Source organism: Prionailurus bengalensis, chromosome A3 (assembly GCF_016509475.1).
Source record: "Prionailurus bengalensis isolate Pbe53 chromosome A3, Fcat_Pben_1.1_paternal_pri, whole genome shotgun sequence".
NCBI lineage: Eukaryota > Metazoa > Chordata > Mammalia > Carnivora > Felidae > Prionailurus > Prionailurus bengalensis.
Window position 1 is genome coordinate 118,643,395 of NC_057354.1, and position 19,590 is coordinate 118,662,984.

A 19,590-nucleotide genomic window follows, 5' to 3' on the forward strand; every position below is an offset into this window, starting at 1 on the left:
TTGTTCTTAAATGTCCTTTGGACCCAGAATTTATCCCCACTGCCAAACAAACAAACCAACTAACTAACCAACCAACCAACTAGCAATGTCCCGTTTCCCTCTCTCTTTCCCTCCCTCCTTCCCTCTCTCCTACTCTCCCTCCTTCAGTTCCTTCCTTCCCCCTCTTAAAAGTTTACCACCTTTGCGGGGCGCCTGGGTGGCGCAGTCGGTTAAGTGTCCGACTTCAGCCAGGTCACGATCTCGCGGTCCGTGAGTTCGAGCCCCGCGTCAGGCTCTGGGCTGACGGCTCGGAGCCTGGAGCCTGTTTCCGATTCTGTGTCTCCCTCTCTCTCTGCCCCTCCCCCGTTCGGCTCGGAGCCTGGAGCCTGTTTCCGATTCTGTGTCTCCCTCTCTCTCTTCCCCTCCCCCGTTCATGCTCTGTCTCTCTCTGTCCCAAAAATAAATAAACGTTGAAAAAAAAATTAAAAAAAAAAAATTGGGGCACCTGGCTGGCTCAGTCCGTAGAGCATGTGACTGTTGATCTCAGGCTTGAGTTCAAGCCCCAAAGAGTTTACTTAAAAAAGGGGGGTGGGGGGCTCTACCACCTGCTGCAGTTCCCACCTAGAAACTACTACTTTCCCTGACCTTGCACATTCCAGGTGTTGGAAGATCTGTTGAAGACTTCTCTCCATTGACCAGAGTATATATTCCTGGGCCCATCCCACAGGGAGTCCTGAAGAACTGGATATAAGAGAGTGTATCAGTGTAGTTGAAGTGATATTAAAGTACTAGTAAAGAAACCATTAAGAAGAGTGACTTAACTTGTAAAGGAAACAGCTATCATAGTGAGTGAAGTAAAATAGTCCTAGCTTACTCCTAATTTTACAGAGTTTATCAGTAGGGTAGGCTGAAGAGAGAAAGAATAGATAGTGAAGATCAGCTTTACTCACCATGTCAGGTTAGCTTCAGGGCAACCCATTCTGAGATTTTCTTCCCACTGGGAAGCTGGGAGTAGGGGTAAAGAATCTATCAGCATCAAAATTATTGATACTACCTTGTTCAGCCCCCTTGTTTTACAAATAAGGAAACAATGGTGAAATGATGTCCAGGATCATAAAATTAATTAGTGGTAGAGTTCAGACTTAACCTAGGTCTCAGGTTTTTCTATTTTAAACTATACTATGTTGCCTTCACCATGTAGTAGATGGAAGCCATTGGAAATAGCAGGAACAATCATGGTAGTAGGGAGTTGGAGTAGGGGAAATAAAATTCATAATACATATCTTTTACTCCAAGAGAGTCTATCCAGTGTCCATGACAGGGAAAAAAGGTATTGAAACTTCCTGCACCAAACTCTTGGTAGTTACCCCTTCTGTATTCTCTAATTTCACCAAATTTCTTTCCTGGTGCTTTGAGTTGTGTACAAAAGGAGATTAGGAAAGGAAGCATAGAATTATAAAGCTGTTTACATCTCTTTGGAAGTTGCTAGAAAGAATCTAGCATCTTTAGAGACATTGGAAAGAATAGGCACATTTCTTTCATTTACATAATCTTTCAACCTCCTTCTCTCCACCTACTATTAAAGGCTAGAATCTTAAAGCAGACCCATGGTTGATGTCATGAGCCTTGAGCTGAAGAATAAAGGATAGAATCTTTCTGACCTGTGAATTTCTTGATCTTTTTCAATTTATGCTGCTTTGAAGTCTAGAGAGGCACAAAAAGAAAAAATAAAATCAGAAAACGTTCTAGGTTAGAGAATTTATCAACAGCACAGTCCATCTTATAGACACAAATATTAATACAGTGGGTATCCATAACCACAGCAACAATTATGACCCCATTCATTTATTCCTGAATCATTTCATGAGTACTTACTAAGTTCTAGGTATTATATCCAGTGCTGGGACAACAAAGATAAACATAATTCCTGTATTCTGAGAACTCACACTAATAAGGAAAACAGATGTCTAAACAGTCAAGTTACAATATTGTGTGGTAAATGCTGTAACAGAAATATAAGTGTTAGGGGCGCCTAGGTGGCTCAGTCAGTTAAGCATCTGACTCTTGATTTCAGCTCAGGTCATAATCTCATGATTCATGAGATTGAGCCATGAGGCAGGCTCCAGACTCCACACTAACAGCACAGAGCCAGACCCTGCTTGGGATTCTCTCCCTCTCTCTGCCCCTCCCCCGTGTGTGTGTGTGTGTGTGTGTGTGTGTGTGCGCGCGCGCGCGCATGTGCACACTCATTCTCTCTCTCCCTTTCAAAATAAATAAATAAACAAAACAAAAAAGAAATGCTAAAAAAAAAAGAAAGAAAGAAATATAAGTGTTAGGGAATAAAGAGGACAGTAATTAACTGCCTGCGAGAGAAGGGAAAAATTACTCAAGAAGTTGCCATTTGTACTGGAGTTTGAAGAATCAGCAGAAGATTTTTGGATAAAGAAAGAGCATTCCAAACAAGTGGGAACATCACCAAGAAGATTATAAAGTAATGATTGTCAGGTGCCCTTTTGCTAAGTAGTGAGAGGCAAAGCTGAAAATGTAGATGGAAGCCAGATTTTGCCAAACAGTGGCATTTTTCTTTTATCCTGTAGGTCAGAATTTCCCAATCAGTAGTTTGTAAACTCCTGGGGTTGTTTTGTTTTGTTTTGTTTTGTTTTGTTTTGTTTTGTTTTGCAACGGTGTTCCAGGTCATTTTAAAGGCATAAATGACATTTGTTACCATTTCAAATAAAACGATTTTTATTTCTTCTTTTTGAATCAGGACATCAGTCTCTGAGAGTGTATTAGAAGAGCATACACAATATGATCCACAGTATTGCCAAATGGTTCAGCTAAGCAGTGTTGGACGGAAGTGTTGAAAGCAAGATTTCTTCCAAGAATGCTAGAGTGGTTCAACATAAGAAAGTAAATAAATGATATACCACATTAATAATATGAAGGGGGAAAAACTGAATGATTGTCTCAATTGATGGAGAAAATGCATTGGCAAAATCCAACGCTCATTCATGATTTTTTTAAAAATGAAAACACTCAACAAAACTAGGGATAGAAGAAAACTTCTTCAATATAGTAAAGGGCATTTATGAAAAACCCATAAGCAATATCATTCTCAATAATAAAAGATTGAAAGGTTTCCCTTCAAGGTGGGGAACAGACAATGATGCTCATTTTCACTACTTCTCTTTAACATTGTACTGGAAACTCTAACCAAAGCAATTAATAATAAAAATAAAAGTCATCTAAATGGGAAAGGAAAATGTTAAACAATCTCTCTTCACAGATAACATAATCTTAATTACAGAAAATCCTAAAAAATACACATAAACACACATACACAATTCTTTTAGAGCTAATAAAAGAATTTAGCAAAGTTACAGATACAATATCTGCACATAAAAAATCAGTTGTATTTCTATACACAAACAGTGAATAATCTGAAAAAGGAACTTAAGAAAATAATTCCATTTTTTTAGTATCAAAAAATAAAATACTTAGGAATAAATTTTGCTTTACTTAGAAATAAATTTAATCAAAGAAATGTAAGGCTTGTACCCTGAAAACTATAAAGCATTGTTGAAGAGATTAAAGAAGACCTAAATAAATGAAGACATCTCTTAACAATGGATTAGAAGATTTAACGTTGTTAAGATGGTTATATTCCTAAAGCAATTTGTAGATTCAGTTTAATCCCATCAAAATCCCAATGTCCTCTTTTGTAGAAATGGAAAAGCTGTTCTTAATATTCATATGGAACTCTAAGGGACTTGAATAACAAAAACAATCCTGAAAAAGAAGAATAAAGTTAGAGGACTCACACTTCCTGATTTTAAAACTTTCGGTAAAGCTACAATAATCAAAATCATGTGTACTAGCATAAGGATAGACATATAGATCAATGGAATAGAATTGAGAATAGAAATAAATCCTCATATTTGCAATCAATTGATTTTCATGGGTATCAGGACCATTCAATGGGGAAAGAATAGTCTTTTCAACAAATGGTGCTGGGACATCTGAATAGCCACATGCAAAAAATGAATTTGAACCCTTATTTCGCATTATATACAAAAATTAAGTCAAAAAGTATCAAATAGCTAAACCAAAGAGCTAAAACTATAGTTTTATAGGGATGTGATCGTTGGTTTTATGTTAATTTTACATTGTGGTAGTTAATTTTATGTACGAGGCTATGGTATTCAGTTGTGGCCAAATACTAGTCTAGATGTTGCTATGAACGTATTTTTTAGATGTGATTAAAATTTTTTTCATGTTTATTTTTGAGAGACAGAGAGAGACAGAGTGTGAGCAGGGGAGGGGGAGAGGGAGACCCAGAATCCAAAGCAGGCCCCAAGGCTCTGAGCTGTCAGCACAGAGCCTGATTTGGGGCTCAAACTCACAAACAGTGAGATCATGACCTGAGCCAAAGTCAGACGCTCAACCAACTGAGCCACCCAGGCGCCCCATCGATGCGATTAACATTTTTTAAAAGATTTTATTTTTAGGGGCGCCTGGGTGGCTCAGTCAGTTAAGCTTGGAGCTTGGACTCTGTCTCTCTCTCTGTTCCTCCCCCATTCATGCTGTGTCTCTTTCTGTCTCTCAAAAATAAACATTTAAAAAAATAATAAATAAATAAAAATAAAGATTTTATTTATTTTTTTTTTAATTTTTTTTCCCAACGTTTATTTATTTTTGGGACAGAGAGAGACAGAGCATGAACGGGGGAGGGGCAGAGAGAGAGGGAGACACAGAATCGGAAACAGGCTCCAGGCTCTGAGCCATCAGCCCAGAGCCCGACGCGGGGCTCGAACCCACGGACCGCGAGATCGTGACCTGGCTGAAGTCGGACACTTAACCGACTGCGCCACCCAGGCGCCCCTAAAGATTTTATTTTTAAGTAAACTCTACACACAACATGGGGCTCAGACTCACAACCCCAAGATCAAGAGTCATAGGCTCTACCTACTGAGCCAGCCAAGAGCCCCTAGATGTGATTAACATCCAAAATCAGTAGACTTTAAGCAAAGCAGATTACCCTCCATAATGTAGGCGGGCATCTTCCAATCAGTTGTTGGCCTTAGAGCAGATTGTGTGAGGTTTTCTGAAAAGGAAGGAATTCTGCCTCAAGATTGAAACATATGTTGAGGGGCGCCTGGGTGGCGCAGTCGGTTAAGCGTCCGACTTCAGCCAGGTCACGATCTCGCGGTCCGGGAGTTCGAGCCCCGCGTCAGGCTCTGGGCTGATGGCTCAGAACCTGGAGCCTGTTTCCGATTCTGTGTCTCCCTCTCTCTCTCTGCCCCTCCCCTGTTCATGCTCTGTCTCTCTCTGTCCCCAAAATAAATAAACGTTGAAAAAAAAAATTAAAAAAAAAAAAAGAAATATATGTTGAATAACTATGCTGTATACCTGAAACTAATGTAACATTATGTGTCAACTATACTTCAGTTAAAAAATAATTTAATTTAATTTAATTTAATTAATTTTTTTAAAAGATCAAAACATAGAAACCCTGCCTGAGTTCCTAGCCTGCCCCAAGGATTTTGGATTTGTCAGCTCTCACAGTATATCAGCCAATTCTTCAAAATCTCTTCTCCTCTCATTTCTCTCTCTCTCCCTCTCTCTCTCTCATGTGCATGCGTGTCTCTGTGTGCTGTTATAGTAAAGAACATAACTGGTGTTTGTCCCAGATTCCTGACATAGAGTTTTAAAAACCCTTGGAATTTCCTGAGTGATAGGAATGCCTTGGTTATACTAATGAGGTAGAAAGGTTACTTCTCCCTTTACTTTAGGAAACTGAAATAAACTTGCTTCTAAAATCTGATAAAGACATTACTAGAAAGGAAAATTACAGACCAATCTCTTTCAAGAACACAGATGCAAAAATCCTAAACTTAATACCAGCAAACTTAATCAAACAATATATAAAAAGGATCATGAACAATATCACAAACCTGTTATGTTTATTTCAGGAATTCACAGTTGCCTTAATATTTTAAAAATTCATTGTAATTCAGCACTTTAGTAGAATAAACAAGAAGAACGATATGAACATCTCTTTTTTTTTTGAAGTTTAATTATTTTTGAGAGAGAGAGAGAGAGACAGGATAGGGGGAAGGGGCAGAGAGGGAGAGAGAGAGAGAATCCCAAGCAGGGCCATTGCTGTCAGAGCAGAGCTCAACATGAGGTCCCATCTCACAAACCTGGAGATCATGACCTGAGCAAAAATCACGAGTCAGATGCTTACTGACTGAGCCACCCAGATACCCCCATACAAACATTTTTTTTATGTTTATTTATTTTTGAGAGAGAGAGAGAGACACACACACACACACACACACACACACACACACACACACAGTGTGAGTAGGGGAGGGGCGGGGGGGGAGAGAGACAGACAGACAGAGACAGACACAGAGAGAGGACCTGAAGCAGGCTCTGTGCTGACAGCAGAGAATCCAATGCAGGGCTGGAACTCACAACCTGAGCCAAAGTCAGACACTTAACCATATGAACCACCCAGGCACCCCTTGAACATCTTAATAGAGGCAGAAAAAGCACTTGATAAAATCCAATACGCATTCATGCTAAAATTCTTAGCAAACCAGAAATAAAAGGGAACTTCCTTCATCTGCTAAACAATATTAGCAAAAACCACACAGTAAATATTACACATAAATAAAACTTTCCTCTACGTAAAAAAAAAAAAAAAAAGAAGAAGAAGATAAAAATCCCCATTATCCATTGAACATCGTACTGGGAATCCTAGCCTATACAATAGAGCAAAGAAAAGAAATAAAATTCATAAGGCTTAGAAAGGAAGGAATAAAGCTATCATATGCAGACAATATGATTGTGTAGAATATCACAATATGCTTTTGGAAAAGCATCTACTGATAAATTTTTAGGATTGATAAGCAAATTTAGCAAGATTTTTAGGTAAAAGGTCAATATAGAAATATTTATTTTTTATTTAAGAGAGAGAGAGCTTGAGTGGGGGAGAGAGGTAGAGGGGCAGAGAAAGAGAGAGAAGAGAATCTTAAGCAGGATCCACCCTCAGTGTGTAGCCCAACATGGGGCTCCATCCCACAACCTGGAAATCATGACCTAAGCTGAAATCCAGAGTTGGCCACTCAACTGACTGAGCCACCCAGGTGCCCCGAAAGATCTATTTTATTTCCAACTATTGATATTATTTAGCAAATGGCATTTTTTATTATTTAAAGATTTCATTTTTAAGTAATCTCTACACCCAACATGGAGCTTGAATTTACAACTCTGAAATCAAAAGTCACATGCTCTAATGACTGAGCCTGGCATGTGCCCCTAGAAAATGACATTTAAAATACCATACAAAGCCAACATTATGTGCCTCCTGATGATCATCATTACCTATGAAATAATCCCACCCCCCCCCCAAAAAAAAGTAATTCTGATAAGTCTTAGATCCAACTTCTCCATCTACAGGAAATACAGAAGACAGTGGAACATATTAAATAACAACATGGGTATTTAATCAGTAAAAATCTGCCTACAAAACTGTAGAGGACAGAGGCAACTGGGTGGCTCAGTTGGTTAAGCATCTGACTTGATTTCAGCTCGGGTTTTGTAAGATGGGATTTTCTCTCCCTCTCTCTGCTCCTCCCCAGCTTGTACTCTCTTTTTCTCTCTCTCAAAATAAATAAATAAACATTAAAAAAAAATTTCTAGGGGTGCCTCAGTGCCTCAGTTGGTTAAACCTCCGACTTCGGCTCAGGTCATGACCTCACGGGTTCGTGGGTTCCAGCCTGGCATCGGGCTCTATGTTGACAGCTGGGAGCCTGGAGCCTGCTTTGGACTCTGTGTCTCCCTCTTTCTCTGCCCCTCCCCCTCTCGCGCTCTGTCTTTCTCTGTCTCTCAAAAATAAATAAATTTGTTTTTAAATTTAAATTTTAAATTTAATTTAATTTAAAAATTTTTAAAAACAATAAACACAGCAACCAATCTCAATATGTGAACCTTATTTAGGTCTTGAGTCAAACAAACTATAAAAAATAATTTATATCATTTATGAGACAATTGGAATTTGAATACTGATGGATATTTACTGGTATTCAAAGATTATTGTTAAGTTTTTAGACATAATAATAACATTGTGATTAAAATATTGTGATTATTTCTTTTTAAAGAGTCCTTACCTTTTAGGTATACATATTTAATTATGAATGAAATTATATTATCTGAGATTTGCTTGAAAATAATGTCAGAGTTGAAGCTGGGTGATGGGATCATGATTCCATCGAATTCATTATACACTTCTTTTTTTTTTAAGTTTATTTATTTATTTTGAGAGACCGTGTGAGCATCAGCTGGGGAGAGGTAGAGAGATGGGGAGAGAAAGAATCCCAAGCAAGCTCCATGTTGTCAACATGAAGCCTGATGTGGGGCTTGAACTTACAAACCGTGAGATCATGACCTGAGTCGAAATCCAGTCAGACAATCAACCAACTAAGCCACCCAGGCACCCCTATTCATTATACACTTCTACATGCTTTTGATTTGTTTAAAAATTTCCCTAATAAAGATGAAAAGAATCATTTACTATAGCTTCATAAAACCTCTTTATTGAAAACTAAATTTTATTAAGAGAAATTAGGAAGGCTTAAATAAATGGAGAGACACACACATTTGTGAACAGAAGACTCATTATTTTTAGTATGTCAATTATCCTTAATCTGACCCATAAATTTGATGCAATTCCAATCAAAATCCTGCATGTTTTTGCGTGACAATTAACAGGATGATTCAAAAATTTATATAGAAATGCCAATGACTGAGAATAACTAAGACAATTGTGAAGAAGATAAAAGTGGTAAGACACAACCAAATTTCAAGACTTACCACAAAGCCACATTAATAAATACAGTGAGGTATTGTGCAAAGATAGACTAACGTAGCAAAATGAAGAGTCCTGAGACAGACCCACACATGTATACATTTACCTGATTTATGTGTACTAATACAATGCAAGGAAAAAAATTGATGGTATTTTCAATAAATGCTGCTGGGAGAAAGTGCTAGGATTTAAAATTTTTTTTTTTTCAAAGTTTATTTATTTTTGGGACAGAGAGAGACAGAGCCTGAACGGGGGAAGGGCAGAGAGAGAGGGAGACACAGAATCGGAAACAGGCTCCAGGCTCTGAGCCATCAGCCCAGAGCCCGACGCGGGGCTCAAACTCACGGACCGCAAGATTGTGACCTGGCTGAAGTCGGACGCTTAACCGACTGTGCCACCCAGGCGCCCCGAAAGTGCTAGGATTTAGAGTGGGCTGATGAGGCAGAGTCATACAAGTGGAGGGTCAGATTTAAAAATTCTGATATTTTGTTCATCATAGATTTTCCACATTAATTTTGATTTGTAAATAACATTGTATTAAATATTACCTTGATTACTAAGGGGTTTTTTTGGTGCCCCTTCAATTGTGTGCCCAAGGCGAATGCCTCACTCATCTCACCCTACTTCCTGCCCCACTGAAGGAATTGGATATTTCTCTAGAGTTAAAAAAAAAAAAAAAAAAAAAAAAAGAACTTCAATACATTATACCATAGACAAATTACACCATACACAAAAAGTAACTTGAGATGGATCATAGACCTTAATGTAAAAGAAAAAAAGAAAGAAAGAAACCTAGAAGACTATCGTCATAGCCTGGGGACTGGCAAAGATTTCTTACATTGGAAACAACAACAAAAAAGGCCTCACAGTAAAAGTAAAAACTGATACACTGGATTTCATTAAAATTAAGAACTTCTGTTCATTAATACACCATTGTGAGTGAAAAGATAAGCCACGGAGTGGGAGTGTTTATTTTTCATACCTATAGCAGACAAACAACTCATATCTATAATATTTAAAGAATTCCCACAAATTAATAAGTAAAAGGCTGACAACCCAATCATTAAAAATGGGCAAAAAATTGGACAGACAGATCACAAAAGAGGATTTTCAAATGGCCAAAAAACATAGGAAGTTTCTCAATATCATTAGCAATCAGGGAAATGTGCATTAAAACCACAACGCAAGCATAATACCTGGAGTGTCTAAAATTAATAAGTTCGACAAAGTCAAGGGTTAACAAGAATGTGGAAAAACTAGAACTCTCATACTCTATTAATGGAAGTATAAACTGGTATAATTACTTTAGAGAACTGTTTGCTATCATCTACTAAAATTAAACACAGCAGGGGCATCTGGGGTGGTTCAGTCAGTTAAGTGACGGACTCTTGATTTGAGCTCAGGTCATGATCTCAAGGTTTGCGGGATTGAGCCCTGCGCTGAGCCTCATGCTGTCAGCACAGAGCCTGCTTCGGATTCTCTCTCTCCCTCTCTCTCTGCTCCTCCCCTGCTCATGCTGTCTCTCTCAAAATAAATAAAGTTTATTAATTAATTAATTAATTAATTAACTTAATTAAACATAGTATATGGCCAAGCAATTCCTATCCTACTAGGAATAGGGTTCCACACCAACAATGTATCATTTACAATTAACATCTTGAGACTTCATCTTGTCATACAGGTATGTACATTTTTAATTATAAAAAATGCCTGACTTTTTGAAATGCAGTATGCAAGAATGCCAGCCACTGGGTCATGAAGGCAATTTTTTGTCTATTTTTTATGCCACAACAGGCAGTTAAATTTCATTCTACATTTATTTATACATTGTGGTCCCAAACTAACAAGCATGACCTAATGTCACTTTAAAATTAGTTGTCAAATAAATAAATAAATAAATACATACATACATAAATAAATAAAATAAAATTTGTTGTCAACTAGGGTGCCTGGGTGGCTCAGTCAGTTGAGCATCTGACTCTTGGTTTCAGTTCAGGTCATGATCCCAGGGTTGTGGGATTGGTCCTGAGTCAGGCCTGCTTGGGATTCTCTCTCTCTCTCTCCCTCTGCTCCTTTTCCCCACTCACATACTCAATCTCTCTCTCTCAAATTAAAGAAAAAGAAAAGAAAAAGAAAAAAAAAGAATTTGTCGTCAACAACATGTGAATCTCAAAAACATTACGTTCAACAAAAGAAGCCAGATACAAAACAATATATACTGTATTACTCTATTTTTTATTCTTATTTAAAAATTTTTAACTCCAGTGTAGTTAATATACAGTGTTATATTACTTTCAGGTGTACAGTATAGAGATTCAACACTTCCGTATATTATTCAGTGCTCACCAAGATAGTATACTCTTAGGATGTATGGCTGGCTCTGTAGGTAGAGTATATGACTCTTAATCTTGGGGTTGTAGGTTCAAGCCCCATGTTGGGTGTAGAGATTACTTTAAAAAGGAAGAAAAAGAAAGAAAGAAAGAAAGAAAGAAAGAAAGAAAGAAAGAAAGAAAGAAAGAAAGAAAGAAAGAAAAAGAAATAGAGTCTTAAAACAAAACAAAAGGTAGTATACTCTTAATACCCTTCACCTATTTCACCTATCCCCTCCCACCTCCCCTCGGGGTTTGTTCTCTATGGTTAAGAGTCTGTTTTTTGGTTTGTCTCTCTTTTCTTTCTTTCTTTTTTTTTTTTGTTCCTTTGTTTTGTTTCTTAAATTCCACATATGAATGAAATCATAAGGTATTTGTCTTTCTCTGGTTTTTTAAATTTGTTTTTATTAAACATTTTTATTTATTTTTGAGAGACAGAGTGTGAGCAGGGAGGGGCAGAGAGAGAGAGAAAAGGGAGACACAGAATCGGAAGCAGGCACCAGGATCTGAGCTGTTAGCACAGAGCCTGATGCAGGGCTCAAACCCACAGACCGCGAGATCATGACCTGATCTGAAGTCGGACGCCTAAGCGACTGGGTCACCCAGGCGCCTCACTCTCACTGACTTATTTCGCTAGGTATTATACTCTCTAGATCCATCCATGTTGTTGCAAATGGCAAGGTTTTGGGGGTTTTATGGCTGGTGTTAACAAGAATGTGGAAAAACTAGAACTCTCATACTCTATTAATGGAAGTATAAACTGGTATAATCACTTTAGAGAACTGTTTGCTATCATCTACTAAAATTAAACATAGCAGGGGTGTCTGGGGTGGTTCAGTCAGTTAAGTGTGTATATACACATGTTCTTGATCCATTCACGTACCAATAGATGTATAATTTTATTTTTACAAGGTTCAAGAAGAGGCAAATTAATCCATGACCATAGACATCAGAATAGAGGTTGCCTCTGAGTGGGAGGAGAACAGACTAGAAAAGATCATGAAAGAACTCTCCATGATTATAGCAATATTATAAGCTTGATTGGGGTGCTAGTTAATGGGTATATAAATTTATCAAAACTCATCAAACTGTACACATAAGATCTGTGCATTTTGCTGTATATCATCATGCTTGACTGAAAAGTATATTTGACAAAAAAGCTTTTTCTTACATACATAGGTACTAAGAAAGTTTATTAATTATGTAGCAAGGTGACACTGAGTAATTTACACTACACTTTGTTTTCTTGCTACATCCTTCTGGGAAAGAAACTGCTGTTTCCTCTCATCAAAGAGGGCAGCTAGGCCTTTGTTCTTAAGGTCTTGGTTCCCCTAATCCATGGCAGGGAGTTAAGTTTCACATGCTGAAAAAATTAGCAGGAATGTAAGAGACACCCCTCATCTAAGACTAGATCTGTGGGGGGTTTTAAGCTGAATTGTGCCAGAGGCTTAGTGTTTAGTGCTTTCAGGGTTGAGAAGAAAAGGAAGCTGGCTCCCTGAAATGGAAACAACACTGAGGCTGCTGATACACCAGAATAGTGAGGCCCTGAGCATGGTGGGATTTAGCCCTCCTGGTGTTAACATCTCAGATGTAGTATACTGAGGACTTTAGAAAACGTCTCTGTGACCAAGCTTGGCACAAAGGCGTTGAGCCACAGTTTTTGCCTTCAGATGGCAAGGAAAAAAGCAACACTTATTCCCATGGTTTAAGGACCTGATCCTCTGCCATTTTGGACAAATGGCACAAACTCCAGAGTTCTTGGGGCGCCTGGGTGGCTCAGTCGGTTAAGCTTCAGACTTTGGCTCAGGTCATGATCTTGGGGTTCATGAGTTCAAGCCCTACGTGAGGCTGTGTGCTGACAGCTCAGAGTCTGGAACCTGCTTCAGATTCTGTGTCTCCCTCTCTCTCTGCCCCTCCCCCACTCAGGTTCTCTCTCTCTCTCTCTCTCTCTCTCTCTCTCTCTCTCTCTCTCTCTCTCAAAAATACACAAACATTTAAAAAAATTAAAAAAAAAAACAAACTCCAAAGTTCTTATACAATACAAGGGTTGGGGAGTTAAAACTGATACTGGACTTTTTTGCCAACCTAGGTGATAGGAGGTTTAAACTAGATTAAACTTGATAACAGACAAGGAAATATATTTGCCCTTTTTTTATACCTAAATGTTGTGGAACAATTCGTACCTGTCCAAGTCAATTAGATATCATGCATCACTTGTTACATGGGGAAAAAGTGGACTTTGTCTTTTCTCTTTCTCTTAAAGATGGTATTAAAGTGAACTTTGCAATTTTAAAAACCATGCTGTTTTAAAATGAAATATTATTGTCTACGGCCATACCACCCTGAACGTGCCCAATCTCGTCTAAAATGAAATATTATTTACCTAAAGTCATTTACCATATATGATGAAAAAGAGATAAAAATGATGTTTAAATTCCCAAGGGGGTTGACAAATTTTTGACAATGAAAGAAGTTTGAGGGTCAAACCAGGTTGGGAAATGCTGTTGCAGGCAGAGGATGCTGAGAGATTTTATTCATTTAGTTAGTTACTTTTGGCAGAGTGACGCAATCAGCTGCAGGAAGTTTTGTGTGGGTGGTTTTTGTCTTGTAGAGTCAGGGTCTCTTTATGCACTAGGCTGAAAAAAGTTTGCAGGAGATAAGCTAGCATACATGAAGTCTTAGTTAAGGCAATAATAATCTGGATTGTTGTATCTGAGAGATGTTTCTGAGAAAAAAACTGAAAAGACTTTGTGGCCAAATACATTGACAACTATATCTATCTCCAAGGTCTGGAAGGTAGGCTAGTGCTGTCCAATAGATTTTTTTCTCTGATGATGGACATATTCTATTTCCGCTCTGTCCAATATGATAATCTCTAGCCACATGTGATAGTGAAATGTCAATAGGGCAATGAAGGAACTGAATTTTAAATTTTATGTGATTTGATTAATTTAAATTTAAATGGCCACAGGTGGTCAGTGGATACCAGATTGGAAAGCACAGGTCTATACCATTAATTTGAGTGGCTAGATGAATATCTCCACATAAATTTTACAAGCACTTCAAACGTAATAGTTCATGTTCCGCCTCCTACCACACTCACAACTTCTGTCTAATGTTTCCTACATCGTTCAAAATGCCATCATCTTGCCATTCACTCAGGGTTAAAGTTGAGAAGTCATTTATTCATTTCACCAACATATAGGGAGCAACTTACTAAATGCCATGCAGCATACTAGGCACAGGGGATACAAAGATAAGTACAGTCCTTGTAGGAAAACAATGATAATATTCATAATTAACTCTTGTATTTGAGATCCAATCAGGAAAAAAAGATTCACTCCCTTCTCTCTCTTTCTGCTTTACTTTCCACATCCAAACTTTCACCACAATACCTCCCTGAGGGCAAAGATTTTTGTCCCTTGCATTTACTGCTGTATCCATTGTGTCTACAGTAGCACCTTGTATATGGTGGTAGTGGGTGATAAACATTTGAGGAATGTATCCAGGACCTCTCTCCTACCTTTCTGATCTAATTCTTTAACTCCCTTTCCCCTTCTTCCCACTACATCATTAATAGAGCCTCCGATTGGCTTAGCTACCCAGGCAACTGCCATAGATGCTTCCTGGAGTTATTTTAAAGCTTTCCTCTCAAAATGTGGTCCTGAATCAGTCAGGTTACAGGATACAAAATCACCATACAGAAATCCACTACATTTATATACACGAATAATGAACCATAGAAAGAGAAATTAAGAAAACAATCCCATTTACAATTGCACCAAAAATAATAGAATACCTAGGATTAAACTTAGGAGGTCAAAGACCTGCACTCAGAAAACTATAAAACACTGATGAAAAAACTGGAGATGGCACAAATGGAAAGGCATTCCATGCTCATTGCTCAGAAGAACAAATATTGTTAAATATTTGTTAACAATTGTTAACAAATATTGTTAAAATGTCCATACTACCCAAAGCAATCTACAGATTTCATGCAATCCCTATCAAAATACCAATAGCATTTTTCACAAAACTAGAATAAACAATCATGCAATGTATATGGAACCACAAAAGGCCACGAACAGCCAAAGCAATCTTGAAAACACACACACCCACATACCCACAAATCTAGAGATACCACAATTCCACATTTCAAGATATACTAAAAAGCTATAGTAATCAAAACAGTGTGGTATTGGCACCAAAAACAGACACAGAGATCAAAGGAACAGAATAGAAAGCTCAGAAATAAACCCATGATTATATGGTCAAGTAATCCTCAACAAAGGAGGCAAGAATATGCAGTGGGGAAAAGACAGTCTGTTAAACAAATGGTGTTGGGAAAACTGGACGTTTACATGCAAAAGAATGAAACTGGACCATTTTCTTACACCATACACAAAAATAAACTCAAAATGGATTAAGGACCTGAATGTGAAACCTGAAACCAAAAAAATCCTTGAAGAAAGCACAGGCAGTAATTTGACATTGACCACAGCGACATTTTTCTAGATATGTCTCCTGAGGCAAGGGAAACAAAAGCAAAAATAAACTATTGGGACTACATCAAAACAAAAAGCTTCTGCACAGTGAAGGAAACAATCAATGAAACTAAAAGACAACCTACTGAATGGGAGAAGATATTTGCAAATGACATATCCGATAAAGTGTATCTAAAATTCATAAAGAGCTTACAAAACGCAACACCAAAACCCACAAATAATCCAATTAAAAACGGGCAGAAGAGATGAATAGACATTTCTCCAAAGATGACATACAGATGGCCAGTAGACACATGAAAAGATGGTCAAAATCACTCATCATCAGGGAAATGAAAATCAAAACTACTATAAGCTATCACCTCACACCTGTCAGAATGGCTAAAATCAGTAACACAAGAAACAAGTATTGGCAAGGATGTGGAGAAAAAGGAACTCTAACGCACCGATGGTGAGAATCCAAACAGGTGCAGCCACTATGAAAACCAGTATGAAGGTCTCTCAAAAAATTAAAAATAGAATTAACATATAATCCAGTAATTGTACTATTGAGTATTTACCCCAAAACTATGAAAATGCTAATTTGAAAGGGTATATGCACACTATGTTTATAGCAACATTATTTACTATAGGCAAATTACAAAAGCAGCTCAAGTGTCCATTGAAAGATGAATCAGTAAAGAATATGTGGTATACAGATACAATGGAATTCAGGCATAAAAAAGAATGAAATGATGCCATTTGCAACAGCATGGAAGGATCTAGAGAGTATAACGCTAGGTGAAATAAACCAGGCAGAGAAAGACAAATTCTACATGATTTCACTCATATGTGGAACTTAAGAAACAAAACAAAAGAACAAAGGAAAAATAAAAAGACAAACCATGGGGCACTTGAGTGGCTCAGTTGGTTAAGCGTCCCACTTCAGTTCAGGTCATCATCTCACAGTTTGTGAGTTCAAGCCCCACATTGGGCTCTGTACTGACAGCGCAGACAGAGCCTGCTTCAGATCCTCTGTCTCCCTCTCTCTGCCCCTCATCCTGCTCCCAAAAATAAATAAACATTTTGAAAAAAAAAAAAAAAAAAGGACAAACCAAAAAACAGACCCAAGTATAAAGGGTTTTTTTTTAATGTTTATTTTTGAGAGAGAGGGGGGACACAGTGTGAGCAGGGGAGAGGCAGAGAGAGAGGGAGACACAGAATCTGAAGCAAGCTCCAGGCTCTGAGCTGTCAGCACACAGCCCCACATGGGGCTCGAACTCGTGAACCCCAAGATCATGACCTGAGCCAAAGTCCGATGCTTAACGGATTGATCCACCCAGGCGCCACCCCCCCCACTCTTAACTATAGAGAACAAATAGATGGTTATCAGAGGGGAGGTGTGGGGAGGGGATGGGTGAAATAGGTGAAGGGGATTAAGAGTACACTTATCATGATGAGCACTGGGTAATGTATAAAATTGTTGACTCATTACATTGTATACTTGAAACTAATATAATACTGTATGTTAACTATACTGGAATTAAAATTTAAAACTAAACTAAACTAAACTAAACTAACTAAAATAAAATAAAATAAAATAAAAGTTTCTTCCTTAAAAGAAAAAAAGTGTGGTCCTTGGTCCAACAGCAGTAGCATCACCTGGGAGCTTGTTACAAAGGCAGAATCTCAATCCCTACCCCACAGCTACTAAATCAGAATCTACTTTTTTTTTTTTAAGTTTATTTATTTATTTATTTATTTATTTATTTATTTATTTTGAGAGAGAGAGAGAGAGAGAGAGAGAATGAGTAGGGGAGAGGCAGAGAGAGAGAGAGAATCCCAAGCAGGCTTCATACTGTCAGTGCAGAGCCCGATGCGGGGCTCAAATTCACAAACCGGTAGAGTATGATCTGAGCCGAAATCCAGAGTCAGATGCTTAACTGAGAGCCGGGCACCTCCCCCCCCATTCTACTTTTTAACAAGACCCCCAGCTGATTGATTCATATGCGTGTAACAGTTTGAGAAGCACTGCTCTGAAGCACGGATCTAAGCACATTTTTACCCGGCTCTAAGATCTTCGACATCTTTCAACTGCATACAGAATTAGTATTTATAGGAAGTGTTCAGCTTGGCATTCAAAGCCCTCCACAATGTCATCTCTATCAATTTTCCAAACTTTTCTCTCACTGTGCTCCCTATACTTCTACACTCCCATCCGTTTAAGTTCAAGCACATCTCTTCAAACACATCCAACACTCTTCAGCTTCCCATGCTTTCCCCCCATCTATTCCTTCCATCTGGAAGGTCTTCACTACTCTCCTTCATCCACACTATCCACCCTCAAAGCCCTACCCTTCCTCTGAAGCACAACTCAAACCTGAGCTATCCCAGAGGCATTTTATAGATCACCCTGCTTCAAAAGACTCTCTTTACCTCCCACCTCTTCAGCAATATTTATACTTCTATTAATTCATCATTTCCTCTTTCCTTGTGTTATGTACATATCTGACTGACTGTCTCCCCCACTTCACCTCGAGCTCCTAGAAGGTGGGGATGGTGTTTTATTCTTCCTCAATGTCTAGTACACCGCCATATATAAATGGTGTTCAAGGTTTGTTGAAATAAACTGAAGCAGGGGGTGCACCTGGGTAGCTCAGTTGGTTAAGCATCCAACTCTTGATCTTGGCTCAGGTCATGATCTCACAGTTAGTGAGATGGGAGTCCCAAACTGGGCTCTGCACTGACATCCCAGAGCTTGCTTGGGATTCCCTCTCACCCTCTCTCTTCCCGTCCCCCACTCATGCATGCGTGTTCACTCTCTCAAAATAAATAAATATCTAAAAGAAAAAGAAATAAACTGAAGGGAAGAGGATTGAGCATGACTTATAGGAAGACATCCATAGGCCCTATCTCAACTCCCCTCTTTCCCCCACCTAATTCCTCCCATGGTCCAAGACGTAGGGGTTTCCACGGCTTCAGGGGCAGGGACAGGGAGCAGTGAATTTCAAGGGACTGTTGCATTACATACCTCTGAGTCTGCCTTGACTGCCACATGCTCTGTGCTCTGTTTCCAAGAAAACAGCCCCCAAAGCCCCCAAACAAGGAAGCCAAATAATAGTGGAAGGCTGACATATGATGGCAGTGGGATGGCCAGCCCCCAAATTGGCGCCATTACTCAACCCCATGCCCCTCTCAGCCAAACAGTGTTTTCCCTCAAGGTTTTGACTATATATGACATCACAATGGACATTCCAAGGTAAACCTGACAGGGCCCAGCCAATGTGCACGCTGCCCAAGTGTCTCTTCTGAGACATGCCCATCTGCTGCTCCTTTTTGCAGCTGCTCACAGGCTCTGTCCTGACAGCCAATGCTCAGGGAAGACCTCCTTTACAATTCCACTAAGATTGGGCTGGAAAACTTGGCATAAAGAGTATGGAAGCAAAATTTTAAAGAAGGCCTTCCATGTGGCCTGTCTTGCCCTATAAGCATCTTCTCTGGAACTAGTCATTCCCTAGAGTCCAGGTATGGTGTCATATGTTCCCAGTTACAAATTACAATAGAGGGTCAAGTACATTTAAGAAATCTAGGATATCTTCAGTAGATACTCTCAGAAAATCTGATATATATGGTTTCCCAACTCCAAGGTTTGACACATTTCTTAGTTGCTATAGCATTGAAACAGAGAAGAGATGTCACATAGGGAAATTAAATCACCTTAGAGGATTGCTGTATTCCAGAATCCATGGTCTCATTTTCCAAGTCTAGAACATATATTATGTCATTACACCCAGAGTTAACTGGATTCTCTATGGTTAATTCACTGTAAACAAAATTTATAAGGCATTAACTTGTGCTATAATCAAGAGAAATAAAACTGGCCAGG

General features: G+C 38.6%; 1 protein-coding gene across 1 annotated transcript in view; it reads right to left on the reverse strand.

The window, feature by feature from the left end:
* Nucleotides 1–19,030, reverse strand: part of CA3H2orf16 (chromosome A3 C2orf16 homolog) — a 37,639-nt gene extending 18,609 nt beyond the window's left edge. Inside the window, exons 1-4 of the mRNA XM_043604259.1 lie at nucleotides 18,736–19,030; nucleotides 1,605–1,683; nucleotides 930–984; nucleotides 625–720 (exon numbers count right to left, since the gene is read on the reverse strand). Coding sequence (XP_043460194.1) covers nucleotides 625–720; nucleotides 930–984; nucleotides 1,605–1,683; nucleotides 18,736–18,879 — 374 coding nt within the window. The 5' untranslated portion in view covers nucleotides 18,880–19,030. The remainder of the gene's footprint in view (nucleotides 1–624; nucleotides 721–929; nucleotides 985–1,604; nucleotides 1,684–18,735) is intronic.
* Nucleotides 19,031–19,590: the final 560 nt, after the last annotated feature.